The sequence below is a fragment of the Grampus griseus genome (assembly GCF_964374135.1).
Source record: "Grampus griseus genome assembly, chromosome: 15".
Classification (NCBI taxonomy): domain Eukaryota; kingdom Metazoa; phylum Chordata; class Mammalia; order Artiodactyla; family Delphinidae; genus Grampus; species Grampus griseus.
The window spans coordinates 59,483,240-59,509,882 of NC_139009.1; the positions used below are offsets into that span (position 1 = coordinate 59,483,240).

Sequence of the window (26,643 nt, forward strand, 5' to 3'; positions counted from 1 at the left end):
ATGGCTGCAAAGGTAGACAGTAGCCCCGGGGGGGTCCCCAGCAGTGGCTCCAACCTGGGTGCCACCAGAGAGCACATGCAGGCGGTCACCCGAAACTACATCACCCACCCCCGTGTCAGTGAGTATGACCCCCAGTGGGTGAGGTCGGGCGGGCTGCTGGGTCTGCAGGTCCTCCTTCTTAGCCTCAGGGAAAGCGAAGGACCCGAGACCTGGGGAGACCTAAGGGGCTTTCGGTCCTGCGGAGTGATGCGGGTAGGGGGATGGGGGTCCCCAGCCCAAGGTACCCCGGAAGAAAGGGCAGGGGAGTAGCTGCAGGAACCTTCCTGTCATCAGTGATCTTGCACTGAGACCCCAAGTCCACAGAGAGCTCCCAACTGCCCCCAAGAGTGTGTGTGTGTGTGCACTCCTGTGTGCATATGTGTGTTTGGGGTGTGTGCATGTGTACACCAGAATACTCAGTGCAAGGAGTTGTATAATCAAGTGTCCCTGGGGGATGTATGTGGCAACGCAGAGTACGTGTGCGTTCTCAGGATGGGGAACACCTGACACCGTGTGTGTCACGTCATGTGTGCATTCTGGAGGAGGGTGCCTGGGTGTGGAACCAGGGGGGTGCCTGGGTGGGCGTGTGCCCCCACCTTCACTTGGGTGATGACATACGTGTGTGAATATGTATGTGACAGCGTGTGTGTGATCAGAAAGGAAATGTGTGAGACTGTGTGTGCGTGCTTGTACGCTCAGGGTGGGGGTGGGTGTGTGCAAGCATGAGTGCTCACGGGGAGAACATGGATGAGTGTGTGGTCAGATGATGTCACATGTCTGTGTGAGCAGCTAGGAGAAGGGCACATGCCTGGCATCCGGGGGTAGGGGTGTGGGGACCACGGGCACTGGAGTGGACCCTTGCGGGCTTCCGAGGGGGCATCGGGGGCGTCTGTGGGTGTGGCTCGAGTGCCCGTCCTGCAGGGGTGGGCCGAGTCCGGGTGTCTGGGGCAGAAAACCCTGGAAGTCCCCAGGACCAAAGTGAGCACCCCTGCTCCGGCCATATTTCCTTGTCCAAGGTCACATTCCCTGGTGTGGTGAATTGTTGAATTCTCAGAAGCCCCGTTCACTGGAGTAAACCGGCCTGGCCGGCACCAGCTAAGCAGAGCCAGAGGCTCCCAAGAGGGTGTGTATGGGGAGAAGCTGGCGTAGCACGGCCACCCCTCCCTCTGCAGCCAGCCAGCCCCACCGGGGCAGGGGGAGTGTCTGGAGAGGCAGCTGAGAGCTGCGTGTGCGGCGGGGCCACACCACGGAGAGCAAAGCAGGAGCAGAACGGCCAGACCCAGGGCTCAGGGGGAGCAGCGCCTCGGCTGGGTGGGCCACCACCTGAGGCCCGAGGCAGGCACCGCGGGGTGCGGAACACTCCAGCTAAGGAAAAACTGACAGCGAGTGGGGTCGGATTTATCAAGAAGGCCCCGCGGGCCCGGGGAGGACCAAGGTCCAGATCCTCCCCGACTGCAAAGCCGGGGTCACCAAGACCCAGAAATATGCAGTAACTGTGCCCCCCCGGGGTCCAGAGCCCGGGCCTGGAGACCTGAGTAGAGTCGGCTGACCTTTGTCCAGGCCACCCCCGCAGGCTCCTCCCCCGTCTTCCCCTCCCCCTGTGAGAACGGGAGAGCCGCCTGGGTGCTGAGTGGGGGGTGGGGTCTGAGGTCTGGACCTACAGCTCGGCTTTCCTCGTCCCTGGAATGTGCCCTCCCAGGGTGCAACCTTACCCGGGATCCCCTCCCAGCCCGCCTCTTATTGATAGTCCACAGGCCCTGGCACTAGGGCCAAGGCCCAGGAGGTTTGACCCCGGCTGGAAGCAGGAACAGCAGTGTCCCCCCCGCCGTTGGCACCATGCGGCCCCCAGCCAGGCAACTGTGTTCACACCCAACAGCCCACCCAGAGTCACGGGTGAGCGCGAGGTGAGCCCCTCGCCCAGTGCCGCGTTAAAGGTGTTGCTATGAAGACAGAGGCCGCTCCTGTGCTTTCGCTGCACACCGGCGTCCTGTCCTCACAGGTCCACGTTGGGGCCGGCCGGCACCCCCCGCCCGAGGGAGGCTGGACTCCTCAGAGTGCGTCTGCACCTGCAGCTTTCTCCAACACCTCCCTTCCTCCTCGGGGGCCTGGGCAGGTGGACTCCTGTGCCCCTCTGTGCCCTCCTGCCCCACCAGGGGACTCTAAGCACTTCCAGGCAGAACTTTGTGTAGAGGCAGAAGGAGCCTAGGAGGAGAGCTGGGGGACCAGAGGGCCAGGGGACGGGGCAGCTGACTCCCAGCCCCAGAGCTCGCTTGGCCATGGGCATGGGTCCAGGGGAAGACTTCCTGGAGGAGGAGGTGGACTAAACAGGCCAGAAGCATTAAAGGTGATTTCTCTGCAGTGGCTGAGGGAGGGAATAGGGCAGAAAGCGGGGTGGGTAGAATCAGGATGGGGAGGGACCCCAGCAGTATCCACCCTGGGAAGGAAGGGACCCCTCTGCCTTCCTCAGAGCTGGAGCTGTGCTCCACGGAGAGGAGGCGGCAGGAGCTCTATCTGGTGGTGTGGGGCAGAAGGGGTGGGGTGAGGGGTCGGGGCGCCCCGCAGGAGCAGAGGTTAGGACGGACGGGCTGGCAGTCTGGCTGGAGGGCTGGAGACCGGTCCGATGGCCCAGGGCCCTGAGTGCCAAACCACTGGCTGCCTTGGTTTCCTCAACAGAAATGCAAGGGAGGTTACACGGAGAGAGTTCCACCGTCAGGGTCTTGGGCCGATTCTAAGAACCCTCCGCCCCTGCCCTCCCTCCCCTAATCCCTCCAGCGGGGATCTGGGAGGAGGTGCAGGGCCTGATCCGCTCCGCCCCGCCCCCCGGCCTCACGCATGGACGCCCGCCTCTGCTGGCTCCCAGGACGCTGCAGGTGTGGCTGAGCCGGCCCTAATTAGCGGAGCCCCGCTGAGCCTTTGCCGGGGAAGGCGGTGGGGAGGTGGGAGCAGAAGGGGCCCGCAGCCCAAAGAGCAACCCGAAGTGTCAGCTAGGACAATGGAAAGGGGGTGGGCAGAGCAGCTGGAGGGAGTGTCTGCAACGTGTCCGTGCCCTTCAGGGGTCTTCTCCTCCAGCCCTTGCCTCCAGCACCACCTCCCGGGTCAGGGACGTGCCCTGGGCTGGGGTAGGGCCCTAGGCCTCGAGTGCCACAGGCTACTGTCCTGACTTGTGGTGGGCCCTAGGAGAAATCCGCCGACTTCCTGGGCCTCAGTTTGCCACTCCATGCGACGGACACCATCAGAGTTGGGGGTGGGTGCAGACAAAAGACCTGGCTTCCGGTCAAGGACACCTTTGTTGCTCAGCCACCACCTTGGCTGTGTCCAAACCAGACAGCCTCTAAGAGAAGATACTGTCTAGTCCTACAGAGGAGACACCCTGGTCTGAAGGGACAGACACGATCTGTCTCCAGTACCGGACAAGCTGGAGAGTAGGGCACCCACTTGGGTGGCAGCTGTGCGACTTCAGAGGGGAAAGGGCCCAGTGAGCTGCCGTAGTCAGTCAAGGGCGAGGCCTCGGACAAAGGAAGGCAATAGCCAGAGACTGAACCGAAATGGCCACGTAAGTGGATTATCTGCGATGAAAGGTCCAGGCTATGGAGCGATATATCCACCCAGCAACTAGAGCCCAGAACCACCGTGTCCTCGGGAATCCTGGGAAGGCAGCTTATGGATGAGGCTGGTGTGATGAGATGGGGACTTAGAGACCTCATGCTGCATAGAATTGAGAACTGCTGTGCACCCAGCTCTGCTGCAGGCAAGCACTTTGCCTGGGCTCCCCGCAGACCAGCCCCTCCTTGGGAGCTGGAGTGGCCCCCCCACGTGCAGATCGCTCCCCTCCTTGTGCATGTGACCTTCACCGCTCCTCCCCATGGCGGGTAGAGTTGTTGGTACTTTAGAGTTGTCTTGGTATCTTCTCCACAGGGCCAGTAAGATGCCAGCTCTTCCCCAGGGCTATTGAAAACGCGGGTCTCCCTGCCCCGTGCTCCTTCCCCTGTTCTCACAATCCTCCACGCTCCCTCTGCTGGGCTCCCTGGCTCCTCTCTACTTCACACAGTCCTAGTAACCCAGAGCGTTTGATCAAAATGCCCCCTGGGCAGGAAGGGCTGTTTGGTGATTTTCTTGGTGGGCAGGTGGATGCGCTGGCCTCTGCCCTAACCCCCCACAGGCTGGGGTCTTCCTGTGCCTACAGCCCCTTTAGCCTGTGTATTCGCTTTATCATCCCTTCCATTCTACCTTCCCAGGGGTGGCAGGAGCCAGAGTAGGTGACAGGATCCTCATTTGGTTTGGGGATGGGAAGGTGTGTGTGTATATGTAGGGGGAACGCATATGGGGATGTGGGATATACGGGAATGGGCTGGTGGGACAAGGTGACACCTTCCGTAATTCACCCAACAAATATTTACTGAGTGTCCACCATAGGCCCACACTCTTCTAAGAGGTGGAATCCAGCAGTGAACCCTGTTCCCCAAAGGCCCCAAGTTCTTTCTCTGGGCCCCTGGGCCTCCTTATCTCTGCTAGATGTGCCCTTTGCCCAGCTGTCTGGGTGCTGCCTGGATGACTGCCCTTGACCTTGGAGCCTCAGCTCAGATGGCCCTTCCTGCAAGGCGCCTCCGCTGTGAGCTCCAAGCCTGGTGTTCAAGCCCGTTCCCGCCCACCCTGCTCTTTCCCTTCAGACCAGTTGGCAATTGTTTCATCTTTATCCCCTTTTAAACTGTAGGCTCCATCTTTCATCTGCCTCCTTTATTTGCCTAGCCCAGTATTGTGAAGGCATCTGAGAGGCAGGCTTGAAGATAGGACGGGAGGAGGGAGGAGGGAAACAGAGCTTGCAGGGCAGGAGTGAGATGTCAAGAACCAGGTCCCAGCCTTGAGGTCCCAGCATCCAAAGGTAAGGAAATAGGCTGAGGAGTAGCCAGAGGGGTGGAGGGGCGGGGCAGGGCGGGGCGGGGCGGGGCGGGGCGGGGCAGGGCGGGGCCTCCAGGAACCTGCAGGAGAGAGTGCATCCAGGCCCTGGTCCCTTCCAGGGGCAAAGCCAGACTGGAAGGTGAGGTGTGGGTGGCAGGTGGAGAGGGCAGTGGAGCCGGGCTGTGATCGTCACGGGACAAGGATTGGGGTGGAGGGTGTGATTTTCAGATGGAAAATACCAGAACTTGCTTGATGAGAAGGCCACAGAGAGAAGGAACGCTGGCAGGTCACCCTAGTGCTCAGCCTTCTCTAGGGCCTGGTTCCCAGTGCCGGGGAGGGGCTGGCTTAGATGGAAGATGGGACACCACCTCCGTGGGAAAAGGACAAGAGAGTGGCTCAGGTGCACGTGGGGGCTGGTAGCTTGAGGGCAGGAAGGAGAGGGGAGTGCCCCAGCTCTGGGCCCAAGTCTGAGAAGAACTTAGCTTTCTTGAGTTTTCCTAATAGTCCTTAAGTTCAGGAGAACATAGAAAACATCTGTGCAAGGATCACCTTGCCCAGTCGGTCTTCCTAGACTAAGTCCCCAGGAAAGGAACTTCAATCTGACAAAAATAAGGGGTTGACCACTGAGCCCCGCTTAGCTTCGCCTGGCGGGAGCAGCTAGGCGGCAGGCCTGCTAAAACCATGAGGGCAGGTGGGAGCCCATGTGGTGTGATAGGAAGCACGAGGGGGGCCCTGCCCCTGCTCTGCCACAGGGGTCTGTGTCCCTGGGTGGACTTTCCACTCCTCTGAGCCCCATTCTCCTGGCCTGTTGAGAGGAGGGCTGCACCGCTCTCCTGTCGGAGGCCCTTCCAGCCTGGGAGTGACCCAGCGACCTCACAGTCACCCCTGACCATCCTGCCCTGCCAGTTTCCTTCACCCCAGTTGTCCCACTGGCACTTCAAAAGGACCCTGGAGAAGGGCTACCATGTCCCGGGGTCATGGGTGATGGAAGGACCCAGGGCCCCTCAGCTAGCGCCTCACAGAACCACAGTAAGCTTCCCGTCTGCCAGTCTGTGCTTCTCCTACTGGGGTCCCCAGCACTGGAGCTGGGAAGTATTTCCTGATGTCTAACCCAATCCCTCCCTGTAAGCCGCGCTCACATCCCCATCTGTGGCTCTCTCCAGCCATCAGGACGGGGGCAATCTGCTTCATCCTCCTTCTTTGTGGCTCTGCTCTCTCCCCGCTCCCACAGGCGCCCAGTGAGCCCGGCCTCGTGGCAGCGCAGGGCCCTGGCTGACTTTTCTCACTGATGCCTGCACCCCCCCCCCCCACACACACGAGTGCCCAGTCAGTGTGGGGTGATGGAGAGAAGTGTGGCCCTGCTGAGGTTCAGGGAAGGCAGCTCTCATCACATCTCTAGCTTTTGGAAAATGCTGTGGGTCAGAGAGGAGGGAGTAGTGGGTAAGTGGGGGCCGAGGCCAGACGGGAAGTAGCCTCAGAGTTGAGAAAGGCCTCTGATGGCTGGGGGTGTGGGAGGGAAGGACTCGAGGGGCCTCTGCCCTTGCCCTGGCCCTCCCCCAGCCTTCTGCAGGTGTCCGAGGCAGCGGGGGCCCTGCGGGCAGGGGCATGACCCTTACAGCAATGGTGGCTGGCCCTGTCACAGCTAATGACCCTGACGGCCCAGGCTCCAGAGAGGGGAGGGGGTGGTGCTTAGAGGGAGGGAAGGTGGAGGATGCTTATGTGTGTCTGTCTCTCCGGGTGTCGGTGTGAGACCCTCACCTGCCCCACCCCTTCCCCAGCCTACAGGACCGTGTGCAGCGTCAATGGGCCCCTGGTGGTGCTGGACCAGGTCAAGGTAAGACTTCTGTCTCTTCCCAGGCACCACGGCCAAATCCCAGTACTCCCGGCCCCTGTACTGATCTCTTCTAAATTGCCCTGCCCCTCGGTGGCCCCCATGCCCCAGATCCCCAGACACCCACCTCCACATTCTCCCTCCCTGGCCACCCGAGGTTTTCTCTTCCTGCCTTTTCTGTGGGCCCCGCTGTGGGCCTTAAGAGACCTGCTCCTACCAGCAATGAACAGGGGCATTGCAGCTATCGTGCCTCTTTCTTCATCAGTAGAATGGCTGTGTCCAGCTTCCCCGGAAGGCAGGACCCTCCCACCTGCCTTTCACGGGTCTTCTTTTTTTTCTTTTTTTTTTTGTGGTACGCGGGCCTCTCACTGTTGTGGCCTCTTCCGCTGCGGAGCACAGGCCCCGGACGCGCAGGCTCAGCGGCCATGGCTCACGGGCCCAGCCGCTCCGTGGCATGTGGGATCTTCCCAGACCGGGGCACGAACCCGTGTCCCCTGCATCGGCAGGTGGACTCTCAACCACTGCGCCACCAGGGAAGCCCTCACGGGTCTTCTTTTAAAAGGAAGAGGAGGAGGCGGCAGGCAGATGGATACTAGCCGACTCTCCAGAGCTTGAGGCTTTCCAAGGTCTTTGGACTGTCTCCGCCCGGGAGCCAGCAGCCTGAGCTTGAGGGAAGTGAGGCGGGCCTCACGGAGGAGGTGGGGTGCGGGCGACTTGGTGTCCTCAGGGAACCGTAGGACCATGGCAGACGCTGGCAGTATTCTGAGTCCCGGGGTTGGGGATTCTCGAGGCGTAAAGAGCTCTGCAAAGCTACCCGATCACTCTGCTTCCCCCCCAACCAGTTCTGCCCCTGTCTCCCACCCCACGCCACCCAACCCCAAACTGGAAATCTGGGTGCCACATTGAGTCCTCCCTTCCTGGCCCATGTTCTGTCGGCAATCTCCCACCCACCACACCCTTATCAAGGCCATGGCCTCAGGGGCCCCAGCCTAGCGCCCTCCCATCCTCTACCCTGCAGCCATGCAGCCCTGACCCCTTCCCTCTGCTGCTCCAACCTCACTAGGTCTCCCCATGGCTTCACCTCACAGGCCCTCTGTCCTTTAAGGGTCCTGCATACCTCTCCACATCTCATCACTCTCCCTTCCCCACTTAGAAACCCACAGTGTCTCTGTGTGAAGCTGCCATTCGATGTCTCTGGGCCTTTGTGCATACTCTGCCTTCTCCACTGCCTGTCCCCCTGGTCCCTTCTTCTGACTCACCTTCTCTTGGAAGCGGTGAGCCTGTCCCTGCTCTCAGCTTTGTGTATTGTCTTGCTGGCAGCATCCTTCGAGGCATTTGGTCACCACCTGGCCCCATGTCTTCTCCCTGCCCCTCTCCGCCCACCACAATGTGCCCTCCTATTGGACTTGGACGGTGTTTGTCAATCCCAAGCTCCCAGAGCCCCACGGTGCACTTTTACTGAACACCTAGCCCATCATGGGGGCTCAGTTTGTTCAAAGGAAGGGTGAGTGAATGAATGAATGAATAAGAACATGAATAAGTATGGGCCTGTCAAAATCTGAGCCAACTCTATTAAAGAGATCAGACCCACTCATTTCTGGAAAACAGATTCCAAGCTCATGGAGACATCACGGTTGGGCCCATTAGTGTCAGGGACGCCCTGGGAAGAAGTGTGGCGGAGTTGGTCTGCACGTGCGCACTGGAACCAGACCGTGTGATTCAGACCTCTTGAACTTTAATCCCAGATCCATCCCACCCTTTCTATTAACTACCCGTCAATTCTAGATCAGCAGCATCAGCACCACCTGGGAACTTGTGAGAACTACAGATTCTCGGGCTCTACCCCAGGCTGACAGAATCAGAAACTCTGAGGGCCCACAAGTTTGTTTTCACAGCCCTCCAGGTGATCTGATGCTGCCTGAAATCTGAGAACCATCCGTCTAGGATTGTAAATCCTGGTTTCCTCATCCATTAAAAGACAATAGGGGACCTCCTTTGGTCGTCCAGTGGTTAAGACTCTGCATTGCCACTGCAGGGGGCATGGGTTTGATCCCTGGTTGGGGAACTAAGATCCCGTGTGCCCTGCAGCAAGGCCAAAAAAAAAAAAAAAAGACAATAGAATTGTGGTGAGGATCAAATCAGTTAAATGTATTGTTATTATTCCTCCTTGAGAACAGCTGGCGAGAGCCCTGCCTGGAATGCGGAAATGCTAATATGCCTGATTAAATAAACAGTTGGTCAATCTCCTGCGCCTTTGCCCACCTCAGCCACACTCCCTGTCAGTCTATACAGGACTCTGTATGGAGAGTCAGTACCTATGCAGACATCCATTTTCCAGCTGTCAGGTGGGGCTGGACTAGGAAACTGGAGATAGATTCCCAGGCTATGGTTCTGTGATTACTGGACCCATCGGTAACTCGTGTAGAACAGAGTAACTGGGTGAGGGCGACACCCAGAAAATCCTGGGCTTGCAGAGGGAAGGAGAGGAATCAGAAGCTGACAGTCTCATAAGTGCAGGAGATGGAGAAGGCACCTTTATGCACCCCTCTCCACTGTCCCACACGCCTTGTTCTAGAGTTGCTTGGGCAAAAATGCCACAATTCTGTCTCTGTAGCGCCACCTTCTGCCCGAATTGAATCACACAGGCAATAACGCTTTCTGCTTCCATCCTTCTCAAATGGAAAAATATTGGGGGGAAGAATTTTGCATAGATCCAAAGTTCTTAGACAGGTAATCAGGGCCTTGAAATTGTATGAAAACCTCTTAAGGTAGCAGCCTGGGTTGAGGCCCAATAATGTGCATTCCTGACAAGCTCCCGGTGGCTAATGCTGCCGGGAGGGCCGGATCACCCTCGGAACCGCTGTTCTAGAGGATCCTCCGCCTGCTATATTCTGTGATTCAAACCGGCCCTTGTTTGAGATTCACATTACCCACCAGACTAGGTTCCAGATGTCTGTGGCTGCTCCCAAACTCTTCAGGGGAAAATCTTTCAAAAGTGTGTGCAGGGCTTCCCTGGTGGCGCATTGTTTGAGACTCCGCCTGCCGATGCAAGGGGACACGGGTTCGTGCCCCGGTCCGGGAAGATCCCTCATGCTACGGAGCGGCTAGGCCCGAGAGCCATGGCCGCTGAGCCTGCGCGTCCGGAGCCTGTGCTCCGCAACGGGAGAGGCCACAACAGTGAGAGGCCCGCGAACCAAAAAAAAAAAAAAAAAATAAGTGTGTTCATCAGCTCCAAAAACAATTTCCAAAGAGGAGTTCCCAAACTGCCCTGGGCGTTGTCATGGGGAGAAGCCTTGGAGGCTGCATGCCCTGTCCAAGTCCTGCCAGGCTTGCTAAGAACTTCCCAGGCTCCTGAGTGGATGCGACAGCACCCCTGTGCCTGACCCCTGGCTGGTTGGGAACTCGGTTGAATCTCCAGCAGAGGAGGTGGGCTGCCCTCCCTGCAATTCTCTTAGTAACCAACAATGAGAGCTGAGAGAATCAGGTCTGCGGCTGGGAAACGGGGTATAAATAAAAGCTCACTGCTGCACATTGGAATTCTCCCGCTGCACACACTGCTCTAAGTGGCTAAACCCACCCTTCCCCCCAAACAAATAACTGGCATTCTCTTCCTAAGGATTCCAGATAACACCCTCCATGCTTGGGCTCCATGGTTCTGAGAGTTCTTCCTTCCTATCTGGCTGTAACCTCTCTGCTGCTTAAAGTTCACTTTCTGTGATGTTTCATCTTTCAGGGACACACAGTGTGCCACCTCTTCTCCCCTCTCCATCACCCGCACAAATCCACATACCAACGATCGATTTTTTTTTAAGGTAATAGAGAATTTTTAAAAAATATTTATTTTGAATGTGCCGGGTCTTAGTTGCGGCATGCGGGATCTTTCGTTGCGGCACGCATGTGGGATCTAGTTCCCAGAGCGTGGAGTCTTACCCACTGGACCACCAGGGAAGTTCCCAAAGGATCGATTTTTATCAGCCTGCTGCCTGTTTTTCATTGGGCCCACTGCCTAATTGCTTTGGGGCCCGCTCAGGCTGGTGTTCTGTCGAGCATTTTTCCTCCTGAGGTTAGCAGCCCACCATCTGCGCCCCAGACAATGAGGCCAGTGGCCATTTCAGAGAGAGAGAGAGACACACAGGCCCACAGAGACCGGAAGAGGGGTTGGAGCCAGGACTTGTATTTAACTTGTTTCCCGGGGCCTCGCAGTCCTTGCTCTTGGGCTCCCTCTTGTGGTTATGAAGCCAAAGGCTGTCCGGCATCAGCCCCTCCGCGGACCTCAGCACTCCTCTTGGGGCGAGCTCCCTCCCCCAGTGACCCCATTCCGTGGGGCCTGACGGTGGTTTGGGAGGGAACAAGATCGCTTTCCTGTCATCCCCAAGCCAGAGCTTCTCTCAGTGACTGTCAGAGCTGGGAATCCTCCTGTCTCAGGTTCAACCTCCGGTCGCAGGGAGCCCTGGGGGGAGGACCCCACCCTACTCACGCCGCTTAGAGGAATTGAGCCATCCACCCCTCTTCGCTGGCCCTGAAGGTCACTGGTGTGTGGACAGCAGGGGATATAATGATAGTCGTGATGGTGACAACGACGTCACTGTACTTGAACATGTTCCCCTACTCTCCCCGCCCTTTTTTTTTTTTTGGCCGCATTGCGCTGCTTGCCGGATCTTAGTTCCCCGCCAGGCATGGAACCCCGGCCCCCTGCAGAGAGAGCGCGGAGTCTTAACCCCTGGACCGCCAGGGAATTCCTCCAACCCCCCCTTTTTTTTTTTACATTTTAATTACACGCACACGCAAAACATGCTTTTTGTAACTAGTGAAATAAAAGACACAAAGTTAACTATTTGCCCCTAACCTCTTTATTCCCACCCTCGTGTGATAACCAATGTAAAGATCCTGCTGTATATGGGCAACTATAAGCAAGTTAGATGTTTACGTTGGTGTTAGTCTCTTAAAATGTATCGAGTATTTTCCTCCATGTCAGTAGATACACATTTTACTCATTCTTTTTGATAGCGACTATGGTTTGGACATACTGTGGTGTGGATGTACCGTGATGTATTCCATTTTTGATAGACAATCAACATGTTTCCAGGTTTTGCTATTACAAATAGTATAGCAATATATATCCCTTTTATACTGGTGCCCTTATTGCTACAGGTTAGATTCCCCCCAAATGGAACTGCTGGTTCAAAGTTCTTATTTATTTTTAAATAGATATTGACAATTTGGAGCAAAATTGCTTGCCCAGCAAGGTTGTGGTAATTCATATTCCAACCAGCCATGCATGAGAGGACCCACTTCCCAGCATCCTTGCCAGCACTGAATATGTGCTCTCCAGTAATTTTGCCTAATGGTTAAGACTAGTCCTATCTTGCTTTTATTTGCATTTCCCTGATGACTAGCGGAGCTAAGTATCTTTTTATCAGTTGAGATCGCACTTCCTCCTCTGTGACCGTTTCCTACACACTGAGTTGTACGTTTTGCTTTGTTTATTGTTCACCTTTGTTTATGGTATCTTTGCCATACAGAAATTTCAAATATTTATATTATCAAAGATTTCTATTTTTTTGTTTATGGCTTCTGGATTTCTTATCTTGCTTAAAGATGTCTCTCTTATCCAGCTTTTAACTGGATTATTCCATAAAAAAGGAAAGAAGAAAAGCTTCTGGTATTTTGTTTTAGTTTTATATTTAAATTTTTATATGCCTGGAATGCGTTTGTGTTTATGATAGGGATAGATACCCAGTGTATTAGCACCATTTGTACAATAAATTCTTTTTCCCTATGAACTTATATGCCACATTTGTTCTCTAATAGTCTCCTAAAATCTGGGATCTGTTTCTGGACTCTAGCCTTCCAACATCTCCGTTCATCTGCCTCACCCCAACACTGACCACTTGACCTCAGTAGCTTTAGAGCACGTTTCAGTTATCTGACAAGGCAAGTCCTCCACCCCTGATCTTTTCCATAACTCTTTTTGGATATTCTCAGACATTTACATGAATTTTAAGATCGTTTTATCAAGTTCCAGGAGAAGCAATCCATTGGGAAAGCATTGAATTTATATATTTTTGAAAAGGATTTATATTTTTGTGATAGTAAGTCATTCTGTCTTGGAAAGCACTAGTGCTCTCCATTTGTTCAGGGCTTGTTTTCTGTCCTTCAGTAAGAGTTTATTATTTTCTTGTACCTTTCTTGTTAAATTTATTTCCAGATATTTTATGGGTTTCGGCCCTATTGTGGATGAAATATTTTTCTCCATTTCCTCTTCCGTTTATTGCTGGAATAGAAAATAATAGCAATTGGTTTTTTTCCACTTTTTGCATAAATTTTGTTTAATGATACGTTTTAATATTCTGTGATTCTTTTGGGGGGAACACTTTTCTTAATTGAAGTATAGTTGATTTACAATATGTTAGTTTCAGGTATACAGCAAAGTGAATCAGTTTTATATATATATATTTTTAAATGAGAAGCTTTTTTTTCTTTTAATAAATTTATTTTTGGCTGCATTGAGTCTTCGTTGCTGCACGCAGGCTTTCTCTAGTTGCGGTAAGCGGGGGCTACTCTTGTGGTGCGCGGTCTTCTCATTGCGGTGGCTTCTCTTGTTGCGGAGCACAGGCTCTAGGCGCACGGGCCTCAGTAGCTGTGGCACGTGGGCTCAGTAGTTGTGGCTCATGGGCTCTAGAGTGCAGGCTCAGTAGTTGTGGTGCACAGGCTTAGTTGCTCCGCGGCATGTGGGATCTTCCTGGACCAAGGCTCGAATCAGTGTCCCCTGCACTGGCAGGTGGATTCTTAACCGCTGCGCCACCAGGGAAGCCCTATATATATATATTTTCAGATTATGAGATAAATTAGGAGTGTGGGATTAACAGGTACAAACTACTTAAATAAAATAGATAAGCAACAAAGATTTACTCTATGACACAGGGAACTATACTCAATATCTTATAATAACATAATGGAAAATAATCTGAGATTGATTTTTATATATTTATCTTGTATACAGCCAAATTCTCTTATTACTCCTGGTTGGGGTTGTTTTTGTTTGTTTTCGTTTTTAACTAGATCCTCTTAGGGTTTTTTAGATATACAATATCATCTGCAAATAAAGGGAATCATATCTCTTTTTCCACTGGCATACTTTAATTTGACTTTTTATTGAAACAATTTCAAATTTATAAAAAGTTGCAAAAATAAAAATAGTACAAGGAATATCCATCTACCCATTTGTTCTATCACTGCTCTGAGTGTATGTGTGTGTGTGTGTGTGTGTGTGTGTGTGTGTGCTTAATTTTTTGTTTTTTAGGTATTTTGAGAGTAAGTTATGCCCAAAACTCTAGTGTGTATTTCTGAAAAATAAGGATATTCTCTTACACAACCACAGTAGTTATCAACTTTAAAAATTTACACTGATACTTTAATCTACAATCTATATTCCAATTTATAAGCTGACCTAACAAAGTCTTTTATAGCATTTTTCTCCCTCCAGTATAGGATCCAGTCTAGGGCCTGGTATCACATTTAATCATCATGTCTGTTTAGCCTCCTATAACCTGGAATATTTCTACAGCCTTTCTTTCTTTCTTTTTTTTTTTTTTTGATAACTATATTTATTTTATTTATTTTATAAAATGGGTCTTCATTGTGGTGAGCGGGGGCTACTCTTTGTCGCGGTGCACGGGCTTCTCATTGCGGTGGCTCCTCTGGTTGTGGAGCACAGGCTCTAGGTGCGCAGCCTCAGTAGCTGTGGCTCATGGGTTCTAGAGCGCAGGCTCAGTAGTTGTGGCGCATTGGCTCTAGAGCACAGGCTCAGTAGTTGTGGTGCATGGGCTTAGTTTCTCCGCAGCAAGTGGGATCTTCCCGGACCAGGGCTCGAACCCGTGTCCCCTGCATTGGCAGGCAGATTCTCAACCACAGAACCACCAGGGAAGCCCTCTACAGCCTTTCTTTAACATTTCTGAAGAATACGGTCTTCCCTCACTACCTTTTTTAAAAATAGAACATTCTCTATTTATGTTTATTGGTATACTTCTCAATTTCTTTTTTTGGTCTTATTGTATAAACCAAAAATTCCAAAACAATGCTATGTAACAACAGTGATACAGGCATCTCTCTCTGTGCATTACTGATTTTATTGGAAATGAAAATAGGCTTAGCATTTTACCATTTAGAAGGATGTTGATGTTGGTTTTGGTAAATAGTCTAGTATTCAAGGAGTTACCTTCCATACCTGTTTTACATAGAATTGCATTACAAACAGCTGCTGAATTATATCAAAAGCCTTTTGATTTCTATTTGCATAATCCTGTAGGGTTTTTCTTTTAGGTTCACAAACTCCCTATTATTATAAATGATGTTGTGAAATGTTGACTGATTCACAAAGGTTGATTGATCTAAGCTTGTATGCTTGGAATAAACCCTATTCGGTCATACATGTTTATTTATTTAATACATTGTTTGATTTGACTGGCCAGTAGTTTATTTATAATTTCTGCATCTATATTTATAAGAGAAATTAGTCTATAGTTTTTGGGGGGTACTAGATTAGATTTGGGGTTTGGGAGTTTTCCATTTTATAGTTTTGTTTTCTTCTAATCTCTGTTTTCTCTTCATCTTATTACTTTGGTTAGTTCCTCCATGCTGAATGGAATGATGATAGCAGGCAGTGTTGTTTTGCTCCTAAATTTAAAGAGACTGTTTTATACTTTTTACCATTGAGTATATTTTCTGTAGGTTTTCTGAGGCTACTTTTTGGGGTTAAAGAATTTCCCTTTTATTCTGTTTTCAAAGAATAGTTTTGTTCTTTGTTTTCAATCGTAGTTTTTTTCAAAACTTTTTGTAAAACTTGTTGAGATAACGTGTTTTTTAATCCTTTAATTCATTAATAAGATAAATTTATTAGTAGATTTTCTAATGTTAGACTAACCTTGAATTCCTGGAATAATCCCAACTTGGTCTTTTGTGTGTATGTGTTTATCTTCATTTCTTGAATTTTTTCTTTTATTGTTTGGTTTGTTTGTAACTTGTGGTCTTTTTGGTACATTGCTGGATTTAGTTTGCTAATATTTGCTTAGTATTTTTGCATCTATGTTCATGATTGAGATTGCCTATAAATTTCCCATTATTATCTTATTTTGTATCAAGATTATCCTTGCCTCATAAAATTAATTAAGACTGGAGTTTTTCTTCCAGTCTTTTGAAGAGCTTAAGTAGGTTTCAAATTATTTGTTCCTTGATTGTTAGAACTCACTAATTATCTGGGACTGGTGTTTTCTTCCTGGAAAGATTTTAAGTTATTTATCCAATATCTTGAAGATTATAGGACTATCCTGGCTTTCTATTTTGTTTTTAATTGGATTTGGTTTGATTTGTATTTTTCAAGACATTTATTCATCTAAGTTCTGAAATATATTGCATAAAGTTATTCATAATTTTAAAATTATTTTTAATATTATTAGTATAGCTAGCTTTGACTTTTTTTATTCCAACAATTATTTACTCATGTCTTTTAGTCAGTGATGCCTGAGATTTGTCTATTTTATTAGTCTTTTCAAAGAACCAGTTTGGCTTTGTTGGTCATCTCGATTATATGTTTGTTTCTATTTTAATGATCTCTGCCCTTTTATTATTTCTTTTATTTTATTTGGAATTTTAATGCTGTTCTATTTTCTAACTTTTCATGTTGCATACATTTAAACTACCTCTACCTTTTTTTCTTTTCTAATATAAGCATTTAAAGCTTTAAATGCATCACACGTGTGTTGAAAAATAGTTTCTCATTATTGTTTAGTGCTAAATGTTTTCTAATCTGATTATAAGTTTTTCTATATTTATTTATTTATTTTTGGCTTCACTGGGTCTTCGTTGCTGTGCGCGGGCTTTCTCTAGTCGCGGCAAGGGGGAGCTACTCTTCTTTGTGGCGCGTGGGCTTCTCACTGCAGTGGCTTCTCTTGTTGCAGAGCACAAGCTCTAGGCACATGGGCTTCAGTAGTTGTGGCATGCGGGCTCAGTAGTTGTGGCACATGGTCTTAGTTGCTCCACGGCATGTGGGATCTTCCCAGACCAGGGCTCGAACCCATGTCCCCTGCATTGGCGGGCAGATTCTTAACCACTGCACCACTAGGGAAGTCCCAGTTTTTCTATATTTAGAACGTTTCAAAATTTCCAAATGTATGAAGTTTTTCTAACTATCCTTTTGTTATTGATTTCTAACTTACTTTGATTATGATCAGAAAACACTGATGTGTTCGAAGTGATATCCTTTTCATTATTTTCTGTTTCTTCTGTGATTTTAGTTTTGATTTCTTCTAATGTCCAAGGAGTAACTTAGAGGAGTACTTTAATTTCCCAGAATATTAGAAACATTGCAGGGAGAGATGCAGTCTTTTTTACATTTATTCTTATTGGATTAAGATTATGACTTACCCCTGAAGTGAATCAAGGAACCCAGGTGGATGGGCAGCAAGGTGAGGGAGCCTGGGCGATGCCATGCATTCTCTCCAGGACCTCCCCTGGGAAGAAGGTGCAGGTGGAGGGCTTAGCTCTCCTGGTGCTGACCAGAGCTGAGAACCAGTGTCAGCTGGGAGCGTCTGCTCTCCCAGCCCAGCTTCTTTGGCTTGGCTCATAGCCTCGTCTAGAACTTGGCTCCTGAAGCACACACTGACAGCGGAGCTCAGGGATTCCCTTGGGGCAGACATCCACCTACCCACTTGCTGCCTGGGTTCCTGGAGGGACAGCCTGATTGGTTTTTAAAATTGAGTTATAATGTGTATACTATAAACTTCACTCTTTTCAAGTGTATAGTTCAGTGGGTTTTAGTCTGTACACAGAGTTGTGCAACCATCACCACTACTTGATTCCAGAACATTTTCATCACCTCAAACAGAAACCCTGAACCTGTTAGCTGTCACCACCAATCCTCCCTCCTCCAGTCCCCAGCAACCACTAACTTTTTGTTTTATGGATTTGACCAGTCTGGACATTTCATATCAGTGGAATTATATACTGTGTGGCCTGTTGTTTCTGGCTTCTCTCACTTAGCATGATGTTTTCAAGATTCATCCATGTTGTAGTATAGATCAGTACTTCATCCCTTATTTTTTTTTAATTTATTTATTTTTGGCTGTGTTGCACGCGGGCTTTCTCTAGACACGGCAAGTGGGGGCTACTCTTCCTTGCGGTGCGCGGGCTTCTCATTTCTCACTGCGGTGGCTTCTCTTGTTGCGGAGCATGGGCTCTAGGCGCACAGGCTTCAGTAGTTGTGGTACGCGGGCTCAGTAGTTGTGGCGCACGGGTTGAGTTGCTCCGTGGCATCTGGAATCTTCCCAGACCAGGGCTCAAACCCATGTCCCCTGCATTGGCAGGCGAATTCTTAACCACTGCGCCAGCAGGGAAGTCGCCTTCATCCCTTTTTAAAGCTGACATATTCCACTGCCTGGATATCCCACCTTTTGTTTATCCATTTGTCAGTTTGTGGACGTTTGGGTTGGTTTCACTTTTTGCCTATTATGAATAATGCTACTATGAGCCTTCATAAGCAAGTTTTTATGTGGACATGTGTTTCTCTTTCTCTTGGGTGTACACCTGGGAGTGGAATTGCTGGGTCATATTGTAACTCTATATTTAACCTTTTGAGAAACCACCAGATATTTTCCAAAGTTATCACACAATTTTACATTCACACCATCAGTGTCTGAACGTTCCAGTTTCTCCACAACCTTAACACGTGTTATTATCTGTCTTTTTTATTACGATCATATTAATGAGTGTGAAGTGCTGTCTCATTGTGTGTTTTGCGTTTCTTTAGTGACTAATTAGTTGATCATTTATGTGCTTATTGGGCACATGTATATCTTCTTTGGAGAAATGTTTATTTAGATCCTTTGCCATTTTTAAAATAGCGTATTTGTCTTTTTGTTGTTGAGTTGTAAGATTTCTTTATATATTCCAGATGTTGGCCTGATGCTTTCTACATTGATAAGAATGAATACTTCACTTGATCTTAGCCAAAAGCAAAGTGATTGCCTGATTCGTTTTTTTCCTGAAGCCTGTGAGGACTACATGTGAATTGATCCCAGCCCCATGGCTAGGGAAAGATTGCCACTGGTAGATGAGGACATCTGGGAGCCGAGGAGAGAACTTTGCCAGTGTGTTCACCATTAGTCCACAGGAGCAGAAACAATGGTGCTGTCAGGAGACCTAAACAGCCATAACAGCTACTACATTTTATTGAGCTGTTATAAGGTCCCGGCACCAGCTAATGACTTTCCATATATTTCATCCCCACAGCAGCCTTATGAAATAGATGTTAGTATTATTCCCATTTTAAAGATGAGGAAAGTAAGGCTCAAAGTCGGTACTCCTACCCACCCAGGTATACTGCCTCCCAAACAGAATTTAAGCTTTCCACTTACCAGTCTCTGAAGTTCATTTCCAGGAGTATCCGGGCACAAGATGGGAGAAAGGAGCTTGAGAATGGGTCAAGGAAGTCTGGGGAGGAGACAGGGACTTCACCTCTGGTCTCACTGACACTCTGGGGTGCTCTCCCCTCCTGCCAGTTTGCCCAGTATGCTGAGATCGTCAACTTCACCCTCCCCAATGGGACTCAGAGGAACGGGCAAGTACTTGAGGTGGCTGGGACCAAGGCAATCGTTCAGGTAAGTGGTGTCAATAAGATGTTGGTGGTTGAATAAATGAATGAATCCACAAGGTTTCCACACTATCTTATAAACTCCAAAGGCAGAAAATGTTCTATTTCCCCTGAGAGAGCTTTGCCCGGAGCTGGACACAAAGGGAGCCTAGAATGGGAGGCCCTGTTCTCCCCAGCAAACCGCTTATTAGACTAACTAACCTCTTACCCTGTAGGTGTTTGAAGGGACCTCTGGGATCGATGCCCAGAAGACCACCTGCGAATTCACAGGGGACATCCTACGGACTCCAGTGTCGGAGGACATGCTGGGTGAGGGGTAGGGATGGGCAGGGTGAGGGCGTCCCTCTGTCCAGCCAGCCCAGCTTCCCTGACCAAGTGCTTACCTAGCAGACCGCACTGTCATTGCCTCTTTACCTAGTCTGCCTCCCCTGGGAGCCCTTTAAGGTCAGAGGTTGTGCCTTGTCTTTGACCCCCAACCCCAGCTCAGGGCCTGACATACAGCAGGTGCTCAATACATGAGGAAGGCAGCTTCAGTAAATTAGAGGCAGAGGAGGTAGCCGTCTATTTGGGGTCAAGCTGAAACGAACTGCACATCCCTAATTTTCTCCCAAGATCTGCCATACCTGGCCCTCTCCTCTTTCCAGCCCTAAAACTCCCCATTAGAGTCATTGTCCTGGGCCAAGGCCTTGCCTGTAAAGGTTTCCAGGAGAGGAGGAAAGACCCCCAAGGAGGCAGTCACTGTAGCCAGCTCCCTGGGGGTAACCAAGGGCTGAGGGGAGGGGGACATGGGGCAATTGGGACACGAGGGCTGGGTGAGAGCTGCTGGTGTGGAGGGTGAGTGGCAGTGAGAGACCCAGGGCTGTTCCTGAGCACCACTCAACCCCTCTCACCCACTCCCAGGTCGGGTTTTCAATGGCTCTGGCAAACCCATTGACAAGGGGCCAGTGGTCATGGCAGAGGACTTCCTGGATATCAATGGTAAGTGACTGGAGGTTCAGGACAGCTCTCGGGACCCAGCCCCCAACTACCTTCCCCACCCCAGTCACTGCCTCTGTCACCTCGCCCTTGGAAATTCTGCCCCAGATGAAAGCCAGGGCCATTGCCCAGGGCTTACCCCCAGGACTGGTCATACTAACAGGCAGGTCAGGTGAGATACGAGAAGAGCAAAGGCCCCTCTGTCTGGGGCCAGCTGCATTTCATGTCCCATTCCTATAAAATGCTATCATCATTGTGCAAAGTTCCCCAGGTGCCCAAGACCCTCACTCTCCTGCCTTCTGGGATCCACCTGCCTGCCACTTCTAATGTGCCTGGGTGGCACCGTCCAAGGGAGCACTGGACTGTGGCTACTGAAATACAGACTAATTCAAATGAAATAAAAGTTCATTTCAAAACCACATGGCGGGACTTCCCTGGTGGCGCAGTGGTTAAGAACCCGCCTGCCAATGCAGGGGACACGGGTTCGAGCCCTGGTCTGGGAAGATCCCACATACCACGGAGCATCTAAGCCCATGTGCCACAACTACTGAGCCTGCGCTCTAGAGCCCGTGAGCCACAACTACTGAAGCCCGCGCGCCTAGAGCCCGTGCTCCGCGACAAGAGAAGCCACTGCAAGGAGAAGCCCGCTTGCAGCAAGGAAGACCCAACACAGCCAAAAATAAAATAAATTAATTTTTAAAAAAACCCCACATTTTGCATGCTCAATAGCCACACGCGGCCAGGGCTACGTTTTGGGCAGCGCAGTTAGAGCACATTTCCATCATGGAAGAAAATTCTTTTAACCAGTGCTGCCCCGGAGTCTGGGACGGGGTGGGGGAGGGCGGGCAAGGCCTGAACCCTTGAGCAGGGTCCATGGTCACCGTCTCCCAGGCCAGCCCATCAACCCCCACAACCGCATCTACCCAGAGGAGATGATTCAGACGGGCATCTCGCCCATCGACGTCATGAACAGCATTGCCCGTGGCCAGAAGATCCCCATCTTCTCAGCAGCTGGGCTCCCCCACAATGAGGTGAGGACTTCGAGGGGCCTGTGGGCATGACCAAGGGGAAGGGACGGAGCAGAGGCCGGGGCTGGTGGGCCAGCGAGGGGGGCCTCCTGTGCCGAGCAGGCTGGGGTCTCTGGCAGCTGTCTCCTGGCAGCTCAGGGACTCAGGGCCCCCAGACAGATCTCCAAGCCTCCATCCTGAGTGAGTGGGGCTCGCACTGGCTCATGAGAGAGCCCACGGGTAGCCTCAGTGTTGAGTGTCCTGCGCAGCTGAGCCCACGGCTCTACCACTGGTCCTTTAAATGGTCTTTACTTGCCTGCACTGAGCGAACCCCACCTCGGGCCAGCCCCACGGCCGTCTGAAGCCTCCCTGTGCAGGTTTGCTGCCCTACCCCCTCTACCCAGAGTGGACAGCCCATTTCTTCCGGAGTAGCTGGTGTGACAAGGTTTCTAGAGGGTCCCCCCCGACCACCCCCACTCCTCTACTCCTGGATGCACCCCGGCTCACCCTCGAAATGCTCAGAGAGATTAGACGGCAGAAGTGTCCCTGCCTTCCCCCTACACACACGCTCATCCTGGATCTGGACACGACGACTGGAAACTCCACACGCTGCAGGCCTGGGGCAAACCCCAGAGATACCCCTAGCAGGCTGCGGGGCAGAGGGGACTCTGAAGGGCCAAGTTGCCCCTAACCCACGGTAGGCAGTTGCTCTCTGGAACTGTTTTTCCACGCTGCTCCTCATGACAGGCACCCTGGGTCTTCAGGTGCCACAGAATAAGGCAGCCCTCCCCTGAGAGCGGCTGTAGGACCCAGGGCAGCCCTTCTTCCTTGCTGACCTTGGGTCCCTCCCACCGAAGGCCTTGGCGGCCGCAGTGGTGCTCAGAGGGCTGACTCGAGCTCTGGTTCTGCTTCCTTCCTCCCATCCCCAGATCGCCGCCCAGATCTGCCGCCAGGCTGGGCTGGTGAAGAAATCCAAGGCCGTGCTGGACTACCACGATGACAACTTTGCCATCGTCTTTGCAGCCATGGGGGTAAGAGGGGCTGGGCCGATTGGCAAGTTCTGGAAGCTATGGGCGGGCAGCCTTGGCCCCTGGCACACCCAGTCTTATGCGGGAGGCATTATCCTTCTTCTTGAGAAGCCTTCAAAGTCGGAGCCTGTCTGGTGAGAGAGGCAAGAGCATGACTGGAGGAGTGGGCAGTGTGTGCCCCACAGAAGCCCAGAGGCCACGGCAGCTATAAGATGAGCCCAGGACAGCTGGGATCCCGGGGGCCCTTAGAGGGCCCAAGGCAGGGACGGGGAGTTTAGCAGGGAAGCAGCGGGTAGGGGAAGGGGCAGGGGTGGCACTGAGCAGAGCTGAGCCTGAAGTCTGAACCTCTCTCTGGGGCTCTGATGAGACCCTATCCCGGCCTGGGCAGCAAACCCAGCCCTGCCCTCTTAAGCCCCAGGTTCACCCCAGTGACCGTTAGCAGGTCAGTCAATAGGCATTACTGAGAAGAGAGGGAAGGAGCCTGGTCCCCGCCTCCAGCCCTCCCTGCTGTGTGTCCAGGTGAACATGGAGACAGCCAGGTTCTTCAAGTCCGACTTCGAGCAGAACGGTACCATGGGCAATGTCTGCCTCTTCCTGAACTTGGCCAACGACCCCACGTGAGCCGTCCCCTGGCACCCATACTGCCCTTAGGCAGCAGGCCCTGTCCCCTTCCAAGACCCAGAGTACCAGGTCTCAGGCATCCCAGAACTACAGCCATGGGCCAGAGCTGGGAGAACAGCCCCTCATTGTGGAGATGGGGACACCGAGGCTGGGGAAGAGGTAGGGACAGCACACGGAGAGACAGGGAGCTGGGCCACAGCCCGCCTGCCACCTGTCGCCCCTCCGCCCTGCCCTCAACCTGTGTCTAGCCACCATCCCAAGTCAGGACCCCTCATCCGAGACTCACTTCCACCAGGTCACCACTAAAGAGATATTTCCCTAAACGATTCGCTTAGAAAAACTGCTACTTTAAAAGTTGAGAAAATGTGAGTTTAAATCTGCAGCTTAGGTGATGAAAAAAAAAATCTAATAAACTGTCCTGGGAACTGAAGGTACTCAGAAGGAACTCAAACCAGGTAGCAGAGTTCAGGAGGCCCAGATGACGTCACCAGAGAAAAGCGCCGCAGAGCCCGGGGACTGAGAGTGCCTGGACTGCCCCCAGTGGAAGGGCTGCCAGGGCAGGCCAGCCTCTGACCCATGCCCAGCAAGGAATAGTGAGGGGAACAGTCAGGAAAGGACCCCGAGGACACAGAGTGTGTGAGTGCTCCAGATGCCCAAGCTCGGGTGTCCTGGGGGACGAGGGACACCGTCATCCTCATCAGTCACTCCTGGCCCTGCCTGTCCCTCTCTCACCCAGCTCCCTGCCTGTCCCCGCCTCTGTCCTCATTCCTACCTTGAATAGCAGGACGTGATTGAGGGCCCACTCCCAGGAACCATGGCCTGGATCTGGGGGCTGGGGCCTGGGGCTCATCTTACCCAGTCCTCTGCTGCTGTGCACTGTACCAGCTTCCCAGTTCACCACCCACTCAGCACTGGGGCTAAATGGAGCACAGGCCTGGGCCTCGAGGCTCTCTAAACATTGGCCGTATCTGCAGGATCGAGCGGATCATCACCCCGCGCCTGGCACTGACCACGGCTGAATTCCTTGCTTACCAGTGTGAGAAGCACGTGCTGGTCATACTGACGGACATGAGTTCCTACGCAGAGGCCTTGCGGGAGGTGAGGTGGCTGTAGTCACTGTGCCCAGAGCTGGCCCACGCAGGCCTGTCCCCACTCCTTTCCTCATGGTCACTGAGACCCCACTCCCCTTCCTTGTGTCAGCCTCTTGCCCCCTTTCTTACCCCAAGGCCCACAAACATTGCAGGTCTCAGCTGCCAGAGAGGAGGTGCCCGGGCGCCGAGGCTTCCCTGGGTACATGTACACAGACCTGGCCACCATCTACGAGCGGGCAGGCCGTGTGGAGGGCCGGGGCGGGTCCATCACTCAGGTCCCCATCCTCACCATGCCCAATGACGGTGAGCCGCCTCCCTGCCCACTACCCTCTGCAGCCCTCCTGCCCTCCCATCCTACCCAGACACTTAAAGGACCCATGCTTCTTTATATAGGTGTGCAGTAGCTCTGTTCCTCCATCAGGGTAGACACTGTCCCTTCCTTGCGTCCCCCGAGCACCCACTCCCATGAGGGAATAGAACCTACATGGCCCTGAGTGGGTGGAGACCTGGATCTACACTGACACCAGTGCCTTTCCTTGCAGACATCACCCACCCGATTCCAGACCTGACGGGCTTCATCACAGAGGGACAGATCTACGTGGACAGACAGCTTCATAACAGACAGGTACTGTCCCCTCCTTACCCACTTCCTGCTCTCTCCACCATCTCCAAGTACACTGACTAATAACCAATGTCCCACCACCCCCTGTACTTCATCGCCCTGTGAATGAGGAGGGGCCGGACAAGGCTAACCGCTAACAGGAGATAATCCCCAGGAAGACTGTTTGGTTCCCAGACAGAAGACAAGTCTGGGTGGAATCCAGCCTACCTGGATGTGGGACCTTGAGAAAATCATTTCATCTCTCTGATCCTAGGTTTCCTCATCTGTAAAATGGGAATGATAATATATGTCACACAGTTGCATTGTGGAGAATAAAATAAAATAAGTTGGCCCACAGAAAGCGTCTAGCAGATCGTAGATACAAAATAAATATCACTTCTCTTTCCTTTCTAGTAATTTGGTGAACAAAAACAATAGGTAACGGACACAAGTAGGTGGTGAATAATGTACCAAAGGGTTAGAAAATGTGTCTGTCCCATCTTAGGCCACCCCCTTACTCTTTCCTCTTTGTTTGGCAGTTTTTCTTTGCAACTATGAACTATTAAGTTTCTACCTGGCTTTTGTCCAAATAATCAGAAGTTTTGAAATAGCGAGACTTTCATGAACTAATGTCATGTCATCTCCCCCCTCCACTCTCCTGTCTAGGTGCGCACATGTAGACACCTGTATACCCAAGCCCTAGAATTTGTGGGCGATAGAGGGCGGGGTGTGGCCAGCTGACCTCTCTGTGGGATGAATAACGACCAGTCTGCTGAGAACCACAGGGGGAGGGAAGACAAGTAGAGGTGGGAAAGAAGGGAAAGTTTGGACCCTGCCTTCTGACACGCCTTCTTCGCCCCGCCCAGATCTACCCCCCCATCAACGTCCTCCCTTCCCTCTCGCGTCTGATGAAGTCCGCCATTGGGGAGGGCATGACGAGAAAGGACCATGGCGATGTCTCCAACCAGCTGGTAAGGAGAGAGCCCAAGGGCTGGTGGGGAAGCTAGTTTCAGAAGCTGGAGATTGGAGCCCTAGCTGGACCACGAACTTTTCTCCTGGAAGAAAAAAATTCCTCCCCTTTTGGGGTCCCCGCACAGTCACATGGGGGAACACGGGACTCCTGCGGTAAGCCTGCCGTGACCGCTGAACCCCTCCCCCCTTCACCAGTATGCCTGCTACGCCGTCGGGAAGGACGTGCAGGCCATGAAGGCAGTGGTGGGGGAGGAGGCGCTCCTTTCCGAGGACCTGCTCTACCTGGAATTCCTGCAGAAATTTGAGAAGAACTTCATCAACCAGGGTGAGGCGCGTTGGGGGCGTTCAGGCAGCAACCCCCTTGGTCCGACACCCACACACGCACACACCCTTAACACTCCTGCTCTGTCCCTAGGTCCCTACGAGAAACGCTCGGTGTTCGAGTCTTTGGACCTGGGGTGGAAGCTGTTGCGCATCTTCCCCAAGGAGATGCTGAAGCGCATCCCGCAGAACATTATCGATGAATTCTACTCCCGCGAGGGGGCGCCGCCGGACCCCGAGCCCGACACGGCGCTTTAGCCCCGCGGGAAGCCTGGCCCCGGAGCCAGGTCCTGGCACCGCCCTCGCCGGGCGCCCGATCTACACACCCCGCCCTATCGTCTTGGTCCGCACACCTTAACCCATCGCTCCGTGCCCACCCTCAGTCCCCTACAGGTTATGGGGGGCTCCTACGCTCCAGTCCTCTCCCTGGATTCCCCGACATGGGAAACAGAAGGTGGTTAAGCCTATATTCTCTGTCTTGTTCTGATAGGAGCATTTGTATTTTAAAAGTACCACCGCCCTCTCCCAAGAATTTATCTCATGTAAATACAAGATTGGCAAAACACTGATAATTGTTGGAGCTGCGGGGGTACATGAGGTTCACTAAACTATTCT

General features: G+C 51.9%; 1 protein-coding gene across 1 annotated transcript; it reads left to right on the top strand.

Annotated features, from left to right (window-relative positions):
• Positions 1-26,286, top strand: ATP6V1B1 (ATPase H+ transporting V1 subunit B1; the record flags this gene model as incomplete). Its single annotated transcript, XM_082672726.1, has 14 exons — positions 1-118; positions 6,714-6,769; positions 19,321-19,419; positions 19,628-19,721; positions 20,313-20,390; positions 21,279-21,418; positions 22,324-22,425; positions 22,942-23,039; positions 24,018-24,141; positions 24,287-24,437; positions 24,677-24,759; positions 25,602-25,706; positions 25,903-26,032; positions 26,123-26,286. The coding sequence occupies 14 exons, from the start codon at positions 1-3 to the stop codon at positions 26,284-26,286; spliced, it is 1,542 nt and encodes a 513-aa protein (XP_082528852.1).
• Positions 26,287-26,643: the final 357 nt, after the last annotated feature.